General features: G+C 36.9%; 1 protein-coding gene across 1 annotated transcript; it reads left to right on the top strand.

The window, feature by feature from the left end:
* The first annotated feature begins 6,230 nt into the window (after positions 1-6,230).
* Positions 6,231-18,393, top strand: LOC100893483 (acid-sensing ion channel 3). The gene is made up of 11 exons (XM_003724656.3): positions 6,231-6,499; positions 7,502-7,777; positions 8,272-8,439; positions 10,172-10,333; positions 11,038-11,168; positions 12,390-12,580; positions 14,559-14,703; positions 15,228-15,284; positions 16,450-16,597; positions 17,169-17,260; positions 17,914-18,393. Exons 1-11 carry the CDS (start codon positions 6,417-6,419, stop codon positions 18,030-18,032), a joined length of 1,572 nt encoding a protein of 523 aa, XP_003724704.2. The 5' UTR covers positions 6,231-6,416; the 3' UTR covers positions 18,033-18,393.
* Positions 18,394-18,442: the final 49 nt, after the last annotated feature.

Genomic DNA, 18,442 nt, shown 5'->3' with positions numbered 1-18,442 from the left:
TCATTTTACGATCTACCCGCGCTCGCGTTGAGGCTGTACAAAAGTGCATAACAGCATGGACCTATCCATGATCACAGACTCGACAAGATCGAATAGATACGTGCATTATTTGTATTTATACATCGAAACTCGTAAAGATGCATGTTATTTGATGTAAAAACTAATTATTTTCAAGAATTCTTTTCGTGGCATTATCGCTGATAAATCGTATAGAGATATCGACTGCTTTGAGAGGCCTGGCTGTTTTATAGGCTCAAGTGAACGTGCGCACATCTTGCCATGACAAACAGGCGCGCCTGGGTGGGCCAAGATGTGCAAGTTCCCGAGAACCTATAAAACACCCAGACCCCGAATATTAAAGCAGTCGATATGTCTTTTATATGCCGAATTGAAACAGAAATTTACCAAGAATTCTAACCTTATTCTTTTATTGAGTAAAGATTAGTTAAAACATCACGGAAAATCTGAGAAACTGTCTGTTTATCTTTGCTGGAAAAATGACTGAAAGTTTCAATCATTTAGGAATCGCAGACAAAAGCAACTGTATGGTGTCCGCGCTCGCACAAAGAAAGTTTAAACACGTAAACCAATGGGGATCTGAGCACAATTGATTTATTCGGCCTGTTACCCGGGGCAACGGGCATCTTAAAAAAGACTATTTACCGGTAGGCGGGTATGAGGGCACTTTTCAAAAGACGATTGACTGGAAGGCGTGGCTAAACTCACGACTGCGATTTCGACCAATCAGATGGCTAGATTTCTAAAGAGAGGTATATACATTTTAATAGGTAACTAGTACTTAAGAGTTCTAAGCTACGCAAGTCATATTATGCCCAAATACAGTGTAAGCGCACTTACCTCTAAGCGCACTGCTGCGCATCGCCTACTTACAAATCGTTGGACATCACTGGAAACTATTGTATGCTTTTTCATGAAGAAAAAAACCTTGGAATAGTCTCAGTAACTGCATTAGGACAGAAGTTGATTCTTAGTGAAAGGAATAGACAATTCACGCCACCATATATTACATGACCACTCGATAGCGATTTGAAGGTAGTTTGGCCCACTTTTATTTCCTACGAACGCAATCTGAGAAAACGATTTAAGCTCACAGAAATATTTCTTTTTCATTTGAGAAACATTTAGGGGTTGCGTGAACTAAAGGCTTCGGGGACACTTATACTCTCCCCCGGCCGTTCAGGATAATCAAGTATTTATTTGGAGATCAGTCTCATGTGTATAAATAATTGATATCGGAAAAGATCGTTGACAGAATGAAGTCAATTACCAAATTAAAATGCCTGGGAATGAATAAAGCAAGATTCTTACCAGCTGCGGGCACAATGATTCTCAAGCGCACCTTGCCAAGATCGACTCCGCTGGTTTGAATTTCAACGGATCGTCGAAAGAGTTTCAGACTTGAACTTTCCCAAATGACAGATAAGATCGGAACTTCGACATTTTATGATCACGATGGGGATGAAAGTATACAAACTTCAAACATTTGCGTATTTCAACAACAAAACATTATTTAGGTTACATGATACACGGGCGTAAAGGGCCTAGAGGGGAGGGGCTTTAAATTACCCCCCCCCCTCGCTCGTACTTTTGAAAGAGGGGGATGGCCTATACATAATTATACAACATTTTACCTACACTACCACTACAACTACTAGTTCCCGCTACAACAACTACTACTAGGCTACTACTACTACTACTATTACTACTACTACTAATATTGATATTATTAATAATAATAATAACGATAATGATGATAATAATAATAACATAAATATTAAAGTTAATAGTAATTGTTATTAATAAAAAATAATGTTAAAATTAATATTAATACTAACTGTAATATTATTAATGATAATTATGAAAATGATAACAACAACAACAACAACAACAACAACGGAATCGTGATAATGATTTCCAGAGGCCTATTATTATCTAAAAAATCTCTGACATAAAGAGGTGTAAACATTTTGCAGGGGAGCACGAATACTAGTTTGTACAAGGTATAACAGGTCTTTTTAGGGCACAAGTGTTGCAATGTCCGTATATCTATTCGGTTGTTGACTTCATTAGTCAAAATCCATCTAAATTTAGTTGAGTAGTTTACAATCTGTTGGAGCACTGTACGTCAAAAATGTGAATGAGTGACGTTTGTGAAAGGAACAGTAAACAGGAACATTGCGATAGGGAGGAAATGCATTATATTTCCTCCTATTCAGGTAACTTCCTTTCTCGCGCTATTTTTATATTCACATGGTCGAATAAAACTATCACTTTATCTCTTACATCTTCCATTATTGTTAAAAATAACATTAGCTGCAATGAACAATGTGGAGAAAATAGAACACATAGATCGAGCTAACCACTAATTGATTGAGGTTTACACGGGTCGGAAATAGATACGTCAAGAAAAGGGTAGAGAGAGAAAGAGAGAAAGAGAGAGAGAGAGAGAGAGAGAGAGAGAGAGAGAGAGCGAGAAATAGAGTGAGAGAGAGAGAGAGAGAAATAGAGTGAGAGAGAGAGAGAGAAGATAGAGAGAGAGAGAGAGAGAGAGAGAGAGAGAAGGGGTGGTTAAAGAGCTAAAAAGACATAGACGGACATAACGAATTTTGGGGAGGGATGGGCGTGGTAATCGGTGACAAGATGAGAGGAGGGATGAGATATAAGACAAAATAGAAAAGAAAGATTAATAGAAGATAGAGAACAAGACTAAAGGAGGAGAGGGGAAAGGTGTAACCAGTGAGAGAGAGAAAGAGAGAGAGAGAGAGAGAGAGAGAGAGGGAGAGAGAGAGAGGGAGAGAGAGAGAGAGGGAGAGAGAGAGAGAGGGGGGGGGGGGTAGAAATAGCATCATGTCATCTCTCGCGTGGCTGTAAAAGGGGGGGGGGGTTGCAAGGAAGTTTAACAAACCAAAAAGTTGATAGTTTGACAGTTGAATCATTTCTAGAATAACTTTTAGTTCGTTGAAAAGATAGTTTGACAGTTGACTCATTTCTAGAATAACTTTTAGTTCGTTGAAAGGTTTATCAAAGGACTTTTTTCCTCTTGTATCGAACCCGCAGTCTGTTGAAAGCCAAAAAGGCATTAACGTCCATACATTTACATGAAGTAAATACCATTCTGGCGTTCAACAGATCAAGCGAATAACCAATGCCAAGTGAAAGAAAGTTCATGTTGCCGGGGGTGACAGGATATCCATGTCATGTTCCCTACAGTACGTATCAACTTTGAGATGCAGGAGCAAGAAGTCATCTTTGGGAAGCGAAACACAGGGTAGGACACCGTTCCCATGGCAACCTAAGCAGATGGAAACGTTCGTAATTGAAGGATGCCATGAAGGCAGCAAAGAGTAAGAGTCTTGGAGCGGGAGTGGGGTAAAATAATCAGTCACTGCTTATCTAGGCCAAAGGGAACTATACACTTACGAATTATGCAAACGTTGCTAGAATCAATGCCATGGAAAACGTTTTAAAGACCGTCAATACTACTGGGCCAGAAGGGATTAGACCACACAGAGAGGTCACTGACAGGTGGCTATCTCATTCACTCAGCTCTCAACTAACATAAGAAAAAGAGGATCATGGGGGACCAACAGGCACCGATTGTGGAAGTTTTCTATATAAAGGGAGCAAGTAGCTACAAGTAGGACAGTGGGGTTTTAAATTGGATCCTTTATTCAGAGCCAGAGGGATGATAATGTGCATGGTGATGAGGATGAGATGAGGAAAGTGCAATGATTTTATACTTCCATACTTCCATCATTGGATCATTTTGACCGTGGGGATAAAAGTTAAATTAATTAATTCAGGAACAGAATAAAAGCAATGATAAAAACAAATTATTTTTGACATTATCCCGGGGTTTGTGTGCGTATGTAAGTGTGTATGTGTTTGTGTGTGTGTGGGAGGGGGGATGGCGAATGGAGTTTATAATTTTGATTTTAAAAAAATGTAATTAACAGTCAATAACATTTGTCCTCATCAAAACTCTGATCACTTTGTTACGTTTTTCTTTACTTCATTAATTCTAAAACGAATCAATATATAAATCCAATCTTAAAAATAATGATTAAATGTGAAAATATCTTACTTTTAAAAGGTGTTTGGATTACTGTGACGTTTATAAAGGCACTATACAGTCCTGACTAGAGCCCTATCCCCCTCCCCCTAAAAATCAGCAGAGATGATGTCATTTCTCTCGACATTTTTATTTTTTCACTTGATTTCGGTATTACAAAATTACTGCCGTTGATGGCGCGATGTCGAAAAATAAACATTCTGAACTTGACAGCAAATTACTTTGAAGCTACGAGGACATATTTAGAAATACCTCTAAATACCGCCGTCGGACTTGATATCAAAACTTGTGAATCCTGACATTCATAATTTTGACTTAAAAATCACCAATATCAGTAACATTATACCCTTTTATATAACATTTTCCCTCACCAAAAATCTGATGACTTTGTTAGATTTGTCATCTTTCCCCCATATATTCCAGAACAAATCAATAACAAGAATCCAACTTTGTTTAATGAAATTGTGAAAATATCGTACATTTAAATGTGGTATTCACTTTCTGGGATATCAGGGTACCTTAAAGTCCGGCATAGAGCCCGCCACCCCCCCCCCCCCTCCCCCCTCGAACTCGAAAAATGCATTAATGATGTATTCCTGATAGCTTTATATTTTCACTCGATTTCGGTACAGTATTACAAAATTACTGCCGTTGATGGCGCGATATAATATAATATTTCCTTATTAATTGACGTATACTTTTTTTAACTTTCTGAACTGGACAGCAATTAAGTTACTTTGCAGGAAGACATATTTAGAAAATCGTCCAAATGGCGCCGTGGTACTTGATAATGACACTTGTGAACGCTGCTTTAACATTATTATTATTATTATTATTATTATTAGACTGTTGTAATGTTATTAGTGGGGCATGGTTTTTGTAAGAACAGTATGAACACTGCCTGCATGAGCCTGTTACGTAATCACATCGTGCTCTTCTGACAGGAATACAATGGGCCTTTGAAGATCCGATATTCACTCCCCGCGTTCACGCTAATTATTTTATTCTGGAACCAGTTCGGACTGATCGATAATTCGCACCCGAATTGACAAAACAGTTATCATCCGGGGACAACACGTATCAATTATATCGTTCGCTCTGAGTGCTACCATACCGTAATGGCCGGAAAGAGACAATCAACGTCTTGCCTAATAATGTCTACCATGAAGATATTCTACGACGGATGGAAATCGATTTGTATTGGTTAGATTTGAGACGATTCAATGAATATTAATTATGTTCGCCTATAGCGTAAAAGGGAAAGAGTAAACATGCCGAGGAAGCCTTATTCATTCATGAAGAAGTGTTTGTTGATCCGTTGCGTCCACGCCGCACTTTCCCATGTTCCCTGTATTGGGTAAAACTGTTCGATGAAAAGAGCGAGTGGATTATGGAACAAAAAGATTGTGTCGTCACTAAATGTTATCCCGCTAAAGTTCTATTTCGCCTCTTCTTTCCTCACCTTTAACCTCACAAGAGCTGCACAGACACCAAGCCGGTTTTGTGTTACTTCCTCGATATCCCATCCTCCCCTTCACTCTACCCCTGCTCTTTTCCTCTTCCTCTCTTTCTCTCTCTCTCTCTATTTTTGTCGCACAGACACATACTTTTTTTTAATACTTCACAAAATTGTCTTATTGGATTCATATCTCCATAAAAAATAAACCTTTTTGTCCCTTTGTCACCCCCCCCCCCGCCCCTAGCTAGCGCCCTCTTATTCGCTTCATATCTCCATCAAAAAATTAACCTGTTTGTCCATTTTTCACCCCCCTCCCCCTCCAGCTAGCACCCTCTCTCTCTCTCTCAGTCTCTCTCTCTCTCTCTCTCTCTCTCTCTCTCTCTCTCACCCTCTTTTTCTTCTCGACCGGCCTGTACATGTATTGATTTGTCTACCTGTCTGTTTGTTCACGAGATGCATTACAAAACAATTTAACATTTACAATTTTTCTGCTTTCTTTTTTTAGAGTAGATGGGTTGGACCTCCCTTTCATAATCCGACGGCTCGGAAGGTCTAATGCCCAATGGGTCTTCGGTCAGATCATGGAGATATAAGAAGAGATATCTCCATGGTCAGATCACTTCACTGTTCGATAAAGCGTTGTGCAAACAACACTTTCAACAACCTGCGCGATCTGCTCTCTCTCTCTCTCTTCATTGTTATCAAGATCTACACTGTCTTGTTGGTCATGACATGTCTCTTTTGAAATGAGTGGTTTATCATCGGAGGAATCACATCAATAATTCCACACCTCATTATCAATAAGAAGGGAATCTACCATCGACAGAGGTGGCAATGATGTCCATGATTTCTCCTTGATAGTTGATGTGGTTTTATTCTGTTTGCGTCGAAGCTAAGGATTGCTGCCTGCTGTTCAAAGAAGTACCAATCAAAGACGCCATAACAATGTACGTACAATTTTTATCACATACATTGTGCGTGAAGAGTGTTTTCTAATGCTGAACTGCGTCATTTTCTGAATACAGTTGCCATGTAAAACGGCCGTAATTTCTAACCATTAAGTATAATTCCGTATTACTCAAAGTATTTATATTTCTCAAATATTGCGTTTACATACTTTTCAACAATAATGTAGTTCTCCCTTTTCCATTCATCTTGTAAGTTTTATTCCCAAAGCTTTTAATTATTTATACTATGACGTTATGGTTGTATAGCTGATTACTGCATCGTCATGAGTATAGGTATATGTGTTTGAAAGCGCGTTTAAGAAATCTTAATCATTATACCCTATCAAATTATATTTTATGCTTGTTTGAGAAGCTATACTTTTGTTGAACTATTAGAAAAATTCGAGTGTTCTCTGCTATTAAAGTCAAATTGAAGTGATATATTATTACAGCATGGATGACTAACATAATAATACAAATTAAACTAAACTTAACTACAATCATTATGGAAATCACAGATTCCAAAATATATAATCTTATTCTTCATTTCCTCAACTACATGATTATAATGACATGTTAAATGAAAAGTCCACTCTGTTAATTAGCTAGTATTAATTAAAGCAAGAAAGTAAAAAAAAACACATTGGTGAAATCGTCGAGAGATGATATAGTGGTTCAATTCTTACTCCATTTTGAACGTTTGAGTGCATGAATAATCAATAATCTCCATGACGTCAATTTATTGGACCTTTGATAACCTTTCACCCTTACGTTGAATGTTTCCCGTACACCTTCCATTTATTGCGAAACATTATGTATTTATTTATTGATTAAATACGTAATGTATTTCTTTATTTATCTATGTATTTATTCATTCTATTTATTTTTCTATTTATCTATGTATTGATTCAATGATTAATTGGTCTTTTGATTAATTAATTAATTTATTTATTTATTCAGTGTTATTATTTAATTATTCATTCATTTTCATATTGCCAAAAGGAATCTGGATGAATTGGAAACAGAGAATGCATCTCGCGGTTCGGTACGACGAATTGCAGTCAAGAGCGCGGACGAAGCGGACGAGGTACCGCGAAAGACCGCGGTCACTACCGTTTCAGAAACGGTAACTAACAGCGCGGTTACCACCGCTTTTCAGTACCCGACGTACCGAGACAGAGTTTCGTGGCTAGCGGTCATCTACAAATCTGTTCCCGACGCTGTGGGTCTGGCTGGGTTGAAATATGCCTTCAACTCAGCCGAAGTAAGATGGCGGAGGTAACTTATTGTATAAATTATTTGCAAAGAGATAATGATACACTTTTCACCTTTCCCAATGACATTATCTAACAAATTATGACGAATATCATTTACATATGCAATGCATTTATTTTTCATGAACGAGAAAAGGTAGCTCTAACACGGTATACAAGGTAACGTTAATAGTGAATTAAACATTTTAAATCTTTCCGTGCGCGGGCCTCCTAAATCTGCAAATTGTGTTTATACATTTTTTGACAAAGACTTTAAAACTTTTTTCTCCAAATTCAAAGTTGATTTTAAAGATCTACCATTCTACGAGTTTCTAATATAATAATAGAAAATACGTGGAATGGTGTTTATATAAACATGAACCAATACAAATATAAAAAGTTAAACATTGATCAAAACTTACCTAATTTCATTTTGTTTTCCTGCATTTAAAAAATTAGTTTTTTTTCTTCAATGTTTTAATTCATCTTAATTTATTTCCTCAATTTGTTTGTCTTCAGACTACTGTGGACATTATTGGTGCTGGGAGGCATGAGTACATGTTGCTACCAGGTCGTAGACAGGTCAATCCATTTTGCATCCCATCCGAAGAGTTTGGACGTAAGCATCAACGAAGTATCCACCATAGCCTTTCCCACCATCGCCATCTGTAGCTACAACAGATTTAGGTAAACCCATTCAAGGTTTCAAGATTTCTTTATTTTTCCACATAATATAACATCATCAAATGAATATGCAATTCAATAACATAATATTAACCAAAGATACGACAAATGATTATACAATTATTCAAATAAATCGTTTAAGATTGGCACAGTGGTGAAATAGTGGAGGAGTCTATTAAAAAAAGCACGGCTTGTATTTTATAGACCCCTTGGCGGAGCTCAAAAGAGGAGGGGGCGGCGGCATGGGGCACGTGCCCCTATTAAGTAATTGAAGGGATGCAAAGAGAGGGGGAACTGATTCGGAAAGGATGAAAAGGGAGATGTGATATGGTATGTAGAGGTGATGGTTGGTCTAGCGTTAAAGGTGAAATTCAAAGAAAATCACAAATATGTCAACTAATGTATGACTAGAAACTGGTAAGCTAACATATGGCCATCGTACAAGTTTTAGGTCAAATACATATCGGGTGATTTATAAAAATACAAATACAACCACCTGCATAGCAGCTGGGATATACGAGAGATTCGCCGGAAAAATAACGATGTTTTAATGACGTCACTATATGGACCAATACTGCCCAAGCAGACGACATTCCATAGAGAATGAACATAATTGCAAAGCTTTTAGTTGTCAAATTATAATGAGTTTAGTGTATATAAATGTGATGGCATGTAAAACCATTCAAAAGGGATATGACCCGATTCCGATAACTAAAATCTTTTGCTTGTAAACACACAGGATAGGGGTTAATTAACAATCAAAGAAACCAGACTTTCGAATTGAAAACACCCGGAATGATATTAAGGACGGCATTTGTTCCCTCTTGAAACGCCGAACATACCGCGGTGTGTGCAGCTGAATATTCAATGGCGTCTTAAATTGTTTACAAGCGACAGATTCCTTTTTGTATCGCTGCATTTGTCATCAAAATAAAACCATGCGCGGGGTTTAGAGTGAGGCAATATATTATAAATTTAGCCTGACGGTAGTGAAGTAAGAGAAAAAACTCGAGATAAGATGAAAACACAGGCACTGAAAATGTGTGAGATGTCATGCGACATCGTCTGCTTGTGCAAGTCGTGTCCATACTGTGATCTCACACATCTCTGCAGCGTTCGGAGAGTTCTTCAGGTGCTATGCCGGGGCTGTATTTAAGCGTTTTATAATTTATAATAATCATTACTTCGAATGTTTCCAAGCATTGAATTTTGATAACCTTGTCGAATCAAAGTTTCAACTTTGCAATAATGAAATAAAGTTAGTTTTTTAAATCAATGAATATCTACTTTAATGCCCGCGCTAAGGTCATGTCCCTGTCTTCGCCTACAAACTGACTCGTACGGACCCGGGTTCGAAACCAAATTGTGTCTTTCGGATGATGGCGTTAAACAGCTGTCCAAGATGATAGATATGCCTTAAGAAAACCCAAACACACACATGCACACACTCCACGACGACGAAAAAAAAAGATGCTGACACCCTTCTTGGTTTTACCACCTGTCACTATCAAAACCTTTCATTTTCTCATTTTTTTAGTACAGATGTTATGCAAATAGAGAATAACAATGAAGGACAATTATGAAGGACACAGAGAGAGAGAGAGAGAGAGAAGGGGCGACAGGCAGGCAGACAGACAGATATATCAAGATAAAGCTGGAGAGGAGAGTAAGAGAGAATGTCAAACATTATGATTACATTTTTTGTACATGTTTATATTTTTTCTTTTCTTTTCAGGGCATCTGCTGTGAATGGAACCGATTTTGGCGCTTTTTTGAAAGATGGCTACTTGAATCCAACTACCTTAAACTATTCGCAATACTTCGACACACTCTCCTCCAGCATCTTCGATGATGTGCTCTTCAACTATACACATCTATTGGAAGATTCCATCCTTAAGTGAGTAACTTGGTCTTAACTGAAATGCAAGCAGGGGCGTTCGTCATTAGAGAGAGGGGGGGGGGGGAATCCCATGATATATTTTTTTTCTGACAGCACATTGGTTTTCTTTACACCCCCCCCCCCCCCACTCCGTGAACGGAGGGATACCATGCGTGTTCCCAAACTCTCCGGCTCGTAACAAAAGAAAAAGGTCTACCCGTATTGACTTTACACACCGGACTTTTGCTGAAAAGGGCGGGTCGCTGGGAACACGCATATGCGTACCCTAAATAACACTGAGTGGGGGGGGGGGCGTATCTTTACACCATGCGAGGCGCTCATTGAGACAGTCCTTGCCTTTCATTCTTACCGTTAACGACGGGTCTATATTCGAGGGTCGCGTGATCTCTGTGGATGTGTAAGGGCGGAGGACATAGATGATTGAAGAATAACAAATATATAAAAAACGGATAGAATCTCGACTAGCCTTTCGGGCAATACGATATTGACAATATTCAGGACGGTATACATATAAATCATTTTTCTTGCTCTGTCCTTTACTATCATCGCTAAAAAAAATACAGAAAATATATATGACATAGCAATACGAGAACTTTATTGGTAACATTACTTTAAGCCTTTTCGGACCTCGCCATGAACTCGCAACTGCCAAATTATAATCTATATGATTACTTATTTTGTGTGCTTTATTATTATTTCAGGCTATACTGGAATAGGCTCCCAATATATCCGGCTACGAAATACTTCTCTCTAAAAATGACCGACTGGGGCCCATGTTTTATCTTCAACGATGCTGATAATGGTTTGGATGGTCTCGTACTAGAATCTTCAGGTACTGATTATTTGATTAATTGGCTGATTGATGGATTGATTGATTGATTGATGGACTGGTTGGTTGGTTGATTGATTGGTAGGTTGGTTGATTGATTTGATTGATTGATTGATTGAATGGTTGATTTATTGATTGATTGATTTGATCGATTGATTGATTGGCTGATTTATTGATTGATTGATTTGATTGATTGATTGATTAATTAGCTGATTGATTGATTGATTGATGGAATGATTGATTGATGGATGGATTGATTGATTTAGTTATTGATTGACTGATTGATGGATTGAATGGTTGGTTGATTATTTGATTGGTTGACTGATTGATAGATTGATTAGTTGTTTGATTGATTGATGGATTGGTTGATTTATTCATTGAATGATTTGATTGATTGATTGATTGATTGGTTGGTTGGTTGATTTATCTATTTATCGATATATTGAATGATTGATTGATATAGTCATTGATTGATGGATTGTATGGTTGATTTATTGATTGATTCATGGAATGGTTGATTGATCGATCGATTGATTGCTTGATTGATTGATTAATAAATTAATTTATTGGTCGATTGATTGGTTGATTGATAATTTGATTGATAATAATTTTCCTGCATGACTAATATATTTATCGATCGGACAAGAAGCTTGATGGACATGGAAGTATAAAATCACCATGTACTGATTGGTCGATCGTGTTTTTGATAATTGGATTTAATGCTTGCTGGATGAATTGATGGATTGATTTCCTGATATCGGATTGAAATATTTAGTATTTGCTTGCTTCATTGATTGTTTAATTAATGTATAAACTAACGGACCCATAGATTAATTTGTCATTTAATGGTCTTTTTAAAAACAAATTCGTCAGTGAGACTATCAAATGTTACACAGTTGTTGCGTTGATGTTGTTGTTGTTGTTGTTGTTGGGTTATGCCTTATTTTTAATATATATATATATATATAATATATATATATATATATATATATATATATATTTTATTGGGGGGGGGCGTCAGGATCGATTTTGTTTTGTTATATGGTAAAATATGACATCACAGTCTCAAAATATGGCGATGCCTATATAAAACAATCTTAATTAATATTTAGTCGGTCGAGAACCAAAATAATGTGAAAAGTAACACACTGAGCAGTCCGATACATTGATTTTATTTTCCTACATGATAATTGGAATACCCCCATTCTTGTGTTTGTGTCTCAGGCAGAGCAACGGCTGGATTGGTAATAGCAGTCAACGTCCATCAAGACGAATATTTCTATGACCCATGGACTTACCTTGCAGCGGGATTACATGTGGCGATATACCCCCGTGGAACCCAACCATTCATCGATGATATAGGGTTTTCCGTAGCCCCCGGGACCTCAACACTGGTAGGACTAGATCTGGAGGAGGTAAGCAAGATTTAAGACGGCATCAGATGCCGCACCGAGATCCAATCCGATTTAATCCACGAAGTATTGGTAAAGGTAAAAGCTTTACAAATTACTCCACAATGTAGTAAAATGGCCGCTTCTTACCCAGGACCAAAATCCAATTGAAACCAGTTGAAATCTCCAACTGGTTTCAATTGGTTTCAACTGGTTTCAATTGGTTTCAATTGGTTTCAATTGGAATAGAAAATTTCCAGTTGAAACCAATTGCCGAACTGGAAAATATTGTTATGGGTACTCATTTCCAGTTCAAACCGATAAGAAGTGCAACTGGAACCAGTAAGGTAAATTTTCCAGTTAATCAATTGGTTCCAGTTAGAAGTTCAACTGGAAACAGTAAGACAATTTTCCTGTTACTCAATTGGTTCCAGTTAGAATTCATTTCCAGTTACCCAACTGGTTCCAGTTAGCATTCAATCATTTCCAGTTAGAAGTCATTTCCAGTTACCCAACTGGTTCCAGTTAGCATTCATTTCCAGTTACCCAACTGGTTCCAGTTAGAATTCATTTCCAGTTACCCAACTGGTTCCAGTTAGAATTCATTTCCAGTTACCCAACTGGTTCCAGTTAGCATTCATTTCCAGTTAGAAGTCATTTCCAGTTACCCAACTGGTTCCAGTTAGAATTTATTTCCAGTTACCCAACTGGTTCCAGTTAGCATTCATTTCCAGTTACCCAACTGGTTCCAGTTAGAATTCATTTCCAGTTACCCAACTGGTTCCAGTTAGCATTCATTTCCAGTTAGAAGTCATTTCCAGTTACCCAACTGGTTCCAGTTAGCATTCATTTCCAGTTAGAAGTCATTTCCAGTTACCCAACTGGTTCCAGTTAGAATTTATTTCCAGTTACCCAACTGATTCCAGTTAGAATTCATTTCCAGTTACCCAACTGGTTCCAGTTAGTATTCATTTCCAGTTAGAAGTCATTTCCAGTTACCCAACTGGTTCCAGTTAGAATTCATTTCCAGTTACCCAATTGGTTCCAGTTAGCATTCATTTCCAGTTAGAAGTAATTTCCAGTTACCCAACTGGTTCCAGTTAGAATTCATTTCCAGTTACCCAATCGGTTCCAATTGGAAATATTTCCAGTTACCCAACTGGATCCAATTGAAACCAGTTAATTTGCATATTATATGCTTGTGTGCAGATCAATGTTTTATGTAATTTATTTTGATTTACAATGTACTTATCAATTAATTTTCATTTGCAAGTAATGCATTTGTTTTAGATAAATATAAAGATTAATTAGCAATGATAAGCATGTTCATTAGTAACATATTTTTGTAATTACACAGATTAAAAGTTGATTAGTAAAACACTAACCATGTACAAAATACATCAAATACAAACATATATAATGGCAATGCCTTCCTTGTTAAGTATATTATATGGTCTGCATATTATAATGCCCTTTACATTGTACTTAATGTTGACACATATAACAATGTTTCTGTGTTGACATGAGCGATAATTAGTGCAAGAGCTAATTAACTTATAACTAATTAAGTTTATGCCAACTGTAAGTTTCAATTGGATCCAATTGAAACCAATTGAAACCAGTTGAAACCAGTTCAAGCCAACTGGTTTCAATAGGGAAATTGGAACAACTGGTTCCAGTTGAAACCAATTAGGCAACTTGAACCAGTTGGCAATTGGTTTCAACTGGTTTTAATTGGAACCAGTTGGCAATTGGTTTCAACTGGTTTCAATTGAAACCAGTTGTTCCAATTTCCCTATTGAAACCAGTTGGGTCTTGGGAGTTCTTTCATCCATTTTCTACTTGTGTTTAGCTGCGATTTTTTTTTTTTTTTTTTTGGGGGGGGGGGTGAGAGATTGAATTTCCTTCCAGCCCCCTCAAGAACCGCTACTGGTGATGATCTTGATTTTATTTAAAATATACTTAATATCATTGTTTATTTGCTTCATCTGTTCCTTTGCAGAATGTATTTTTGCCGCCTCCGTATGGTGATTGTGAGAACAAAACCCTGAATTACTTTGACTACTATGGGACTTTGGAGTGCAAGCTTGAATGTGCTGGTAGCTTCGTGGCATCTCAATGCGGCTGCAAAGTTATGAATTTGCCTGGTAATGATACATAGATTCAAAAGAAATAATTAATTTTAATTACAATCGATAATGTATATTTCTGTTAATATTCCAAATCAAATGATCTATGTAGGTTTACGTGTGAGTACACAATAAAGCTTCAGGATTCTACAGAAGAGTATCAGAATTTTAAAGTGCCTTCTTTTTAAGGTCTAAAACCTAAAAGGGACACTTTCTAAATCAGCCAATCATCTCAGTCACAACGTATGGTAGCCACAAAGAAAAAAAATGACTCTCTTGTGGGGGCGTTTACACGAAGGGCGGGATGAGAAAGAAAATAAAAAATTGGAATCAGGTTTTAAAATCAGTTGGGTGATCTTTTATCCATTCATTTCTTTAAAATCAATCCAGATAAAACTAACCTAGTAGATGGATAATTGATTAAGATGGAGATATAAATGTAAAGGCAAACGTTCAAGTGGATTTTGCTCGTTTACCTTTTACCTTAGAATGAAAATGAGAAAAGCTTTATTAGAAATATTATACTCTAAATTATTTTACAGGTGATGGACCAGAATGCAGTGCATGGGAATTTTATACTTGTGTTTCCCCAGCATTGGGTAAATATCTATAATTCATTCGTTTTGCCAAGTTCTCCATGTTAAGCTCTACAAAGTTAGGGACGCGGTTCTCTTTATTAACCAAGAAATCATATGTAGTATTTCTCAAATTTCTGCTCACTATTTGCGTATGATGCAAATGACTCCAATTCAAAAGGTGCAACATTAAAGGGATAGTTGAGATCTGTTTTCAGATCGCAAATGCCTTCAAGGTGCATGGTTATTACTCTTATTCTTATCTGCCCTTTTAGGACCTAAAATTGCAAAGAAGGTAATTTTAGACCCGAAAATGTGTGAAATTTAGCCAATACGACCATACCAATTCAGCTCCACTTTCAAGATTATACGGTGACCGTTAATTAATTAATAATAACAATACATGGGCCGGCTGATGGTGCGTAATATAACCAACACGAAAAAGCCAACATCGGCATTGGCTGAAATACAACGTAAAACTAAAAGGCGCTATTTTGTTTTTTCAACGGCTTTCAACGGCTGGTTCAAATTTGTGGTGGTACACAAGTATAAGAAATCGTCTCTGAACCGATTTTGATCGAACTAAGATGATTTTGTCATTTAAATTGTATGTTCTTTCAAATTTGGCAGTCAGTTTTTCATTATCTCACAAAAAGATTATTTTGTGTAGCGTCCTCTGCAACAGAAATGAACTATCCCTTTAAGTAAGTAGCGATTATGTGAAGGAAAAATATCTTTAGATATTAATTTGCATGGCTATCATTGCAATTACTTGTTTTATTTAATATCTCTGATAAGATGTAGTACAAAAAGTAACATATCAATTTAGTAAAAATCTATTTTACCCCGTAAAAGAATTTCGATACGATTAAATGATAAAAATGTGACGGTCAACGGCTTTTCCCCTTTAAATGTCAAATCTTAAAATCTTAGTCATTGTCAAGTATTAAGGTTTCGAAAATCTTCTATTTCTCTTCGTGTTCAGCAGATGTCGTCAAAATTCGTAACCGAATGGAAAGTTCTTCCCACTTTTAATGAGACGGTTTATAATTTTCTCATTCTTTATTCACAAATCTGCTGCGCTTATTTTACTTTCTCTTACCAGTCAACCCGACTTTATAGGACAAGTACCCTTTCATCACTCAATTATTAATGCTTGAATTATTAAATGCTTACTTGATTATTGCAGGAGAATTCGCTAATAACGTTACTTGTGATTGCACTCCGCCGTGTGCGACCCGAAACTATGTAACCACGTTGTCTCAAGCAGCATACCCCGCAACGTTCTATGCAGCGCCACTGGCCTCCATTTATAATGAAACAGCCGAGTACTTCAGGTAAGACCGCCAAGGAATTTCAGGGATTTCGATTAATCCTACTCACCTTTAGCCAATGGTGAAGCCATAGGGGGCACAGGGGGAACGTGCCCCAGTCTACTTGCGAAATACTTGATAAAGAGAAAGAGAGAGGGAGAGAAAGAGAGGGAGGGGGAGAATAAAGGGGAAGAGGAGCTAAAGGGGAGTAGAAAAAGAAACGTAAAAGATGACATGAATTATACAAGACCAACCCTTTTCTGGATAATTTTTTCACCAAATATTTTCCGGTTCTCAACCCCCCCCCTCCGCCCCCGCCCCACCCCGTAATATCAGTCCTACGACATTGTGCTCCGAGCCCTTCAAAAAATATAGCTGATGTTAATCTGATCTGACTTTCATTTATCGATATCACATCTCTCTCCATCTCTCAATATTAAAATAAGTCGTTCACTCATTCAGATAAATTTCCTTTGTTCTTTTCAAAACTGCTTGAAATAATATTCCTATCGATATTCTGTAGTACCGGATAATAACGATTTTCATTTCCATCTCTATGTTTATTCAAATTGTTATATTCATTTACTATTTACAGAGAAAATATATGTCGTCTGAACTTTTACTTTAAAGAGATGAATGTGGTCACCAAAACTCAACAACGGGACTATACCTTCTTCAGTTTACTTTGTAAGTCATGTTTATTTTATGTATGGTTAAAGTTAGGAAATTACATGGATTAAATGATTTAATGAATAGCAGTCCCCCTGATTTTATGAATAGAATATGGCATCAAATGGGGCACACATATCATTGCAGACATAATTATGTATGTTCACGGATTAATAAGTATATTTTAAGATCGCTCACCCATTAGAGGCTCAATAACTAGTTAATTTGATGACGAAATAATTCCTTCAAATGTCACTGTTAATCTATTTCATCATCGTCGGCTAAGAAGGAATTATCTATCATTCAAGAGTTTTAGAACTGTATCGTTTTCTTAACGCGCTTTATAACCGTTCTTTTTTAAATAACTAGCGATATCTATGATTTAGATGTTTGTACACGATTAATGATATGACACTCTCTTCAAAGATGTAATTCTGAGTATTTAAGGTTAGGTTTAGTTAGGTATAGTGTTTGGTCCAGTGTTGACATTTAGAATCCCGTCAGTTTATTGGCAAAATTGACGCGGAGTAATTCTCGCTGGATCATTTGGCGTACACCAACCAGAGAAACGGTTAGTAACGTTACATTTCGGTTGGCAGAAAGTCTAATTTGTTTTTTTGTTTGATTGTTTATATTCATTCATTGATTTATTATTATTTTTAACTCAACAGGTGATGTCGGAGGATCTCTTGGTCTATGGCTTGGCGGGAGTATTCTTACCCTGTTTGAGATCATCGATCTCTTTGGTCATGCAACGTACGTCTACTCAAGGACATCGCCTCCAAAATAAACTGAAAAATCAAATTGTGTTGAATTTCACCTTGAAAGATTTTCTTATCTTTAAACCTTGATTGTATATTGTTCCTTCGAAAGCAAAAGAACGAGATGAGAATTAAAATTTATATTTAACAAATCGTTCCTAATGATTGCCATTACTTTAGCCACATCAGAAGCTGCCGTAGCCTCTGCATGATATCATCCAACGGAGGCACTCTAACCATGGTCTTTTTTTGTTTTACCGACGAGGGCGTATCATACAAGGCATGTACAGAGCCGTGTATAGATGGCTCTGGGCATGTATAATTATTATAAGATGATGACGTGAATCCTAATTAAATGATTGGTTGAGAGCGTACACATGACCAGGCATTTATTTTGTCTAACACGTAATTTCAATAATGACCGGTCATTTTATAAAAC

The sequence above is a fragment of the Strongylocentrotus purpuratus genome, unplaced genomic scaffold (assembly GCF_000002235.5).
Source record: "Strongylocentrotus purpuratus isolate Spur 01 unplaced genomic scaffold, Spur_5.0 spur5_scaffold_11, whole genome shotgun sequence".
NCBI classification, from domain to species: domain Eukaryota; kingdom Metazoa; phylum Echinodermata; class Echinoidea; order Camarodonta; family Strongylocentrotidae; genus Strongylocentrotus; species Strongylocentrotus purpuratus.
Note: the sequence above shows the minus strand (reverse complement) of the source record. Positions and strands in the feature narration are given on the sequence as shown.

What these genes read in the sequence shown, in the direction of transcription:
- LOC100893483 (XM_003724656.3), top strand. Translation starts at nt 6,417, where the DNA reads ATGTGGTTTTATTCTGTTTGCGTCGAAGCTAAGGATTGCTGCCTGCTG. An exon ending in ATCAAAGACGCCATAACAAT is followed by an intron (nt 6,500 to 7,501) that starts GTACGTACAATT and finishes TATTGCCAAAAG; the next exon opens with GAATCTGGATGAATTGGAAA. An exon ending in GAAACAGCCGAGTACTTCAG is followed by an intron (nt 16,598 to 17,168) that starts GTAAGACCGCCA and finishes TACTATTTACAG; the next exon opens with AGAAAATATATGTCGTCTGA.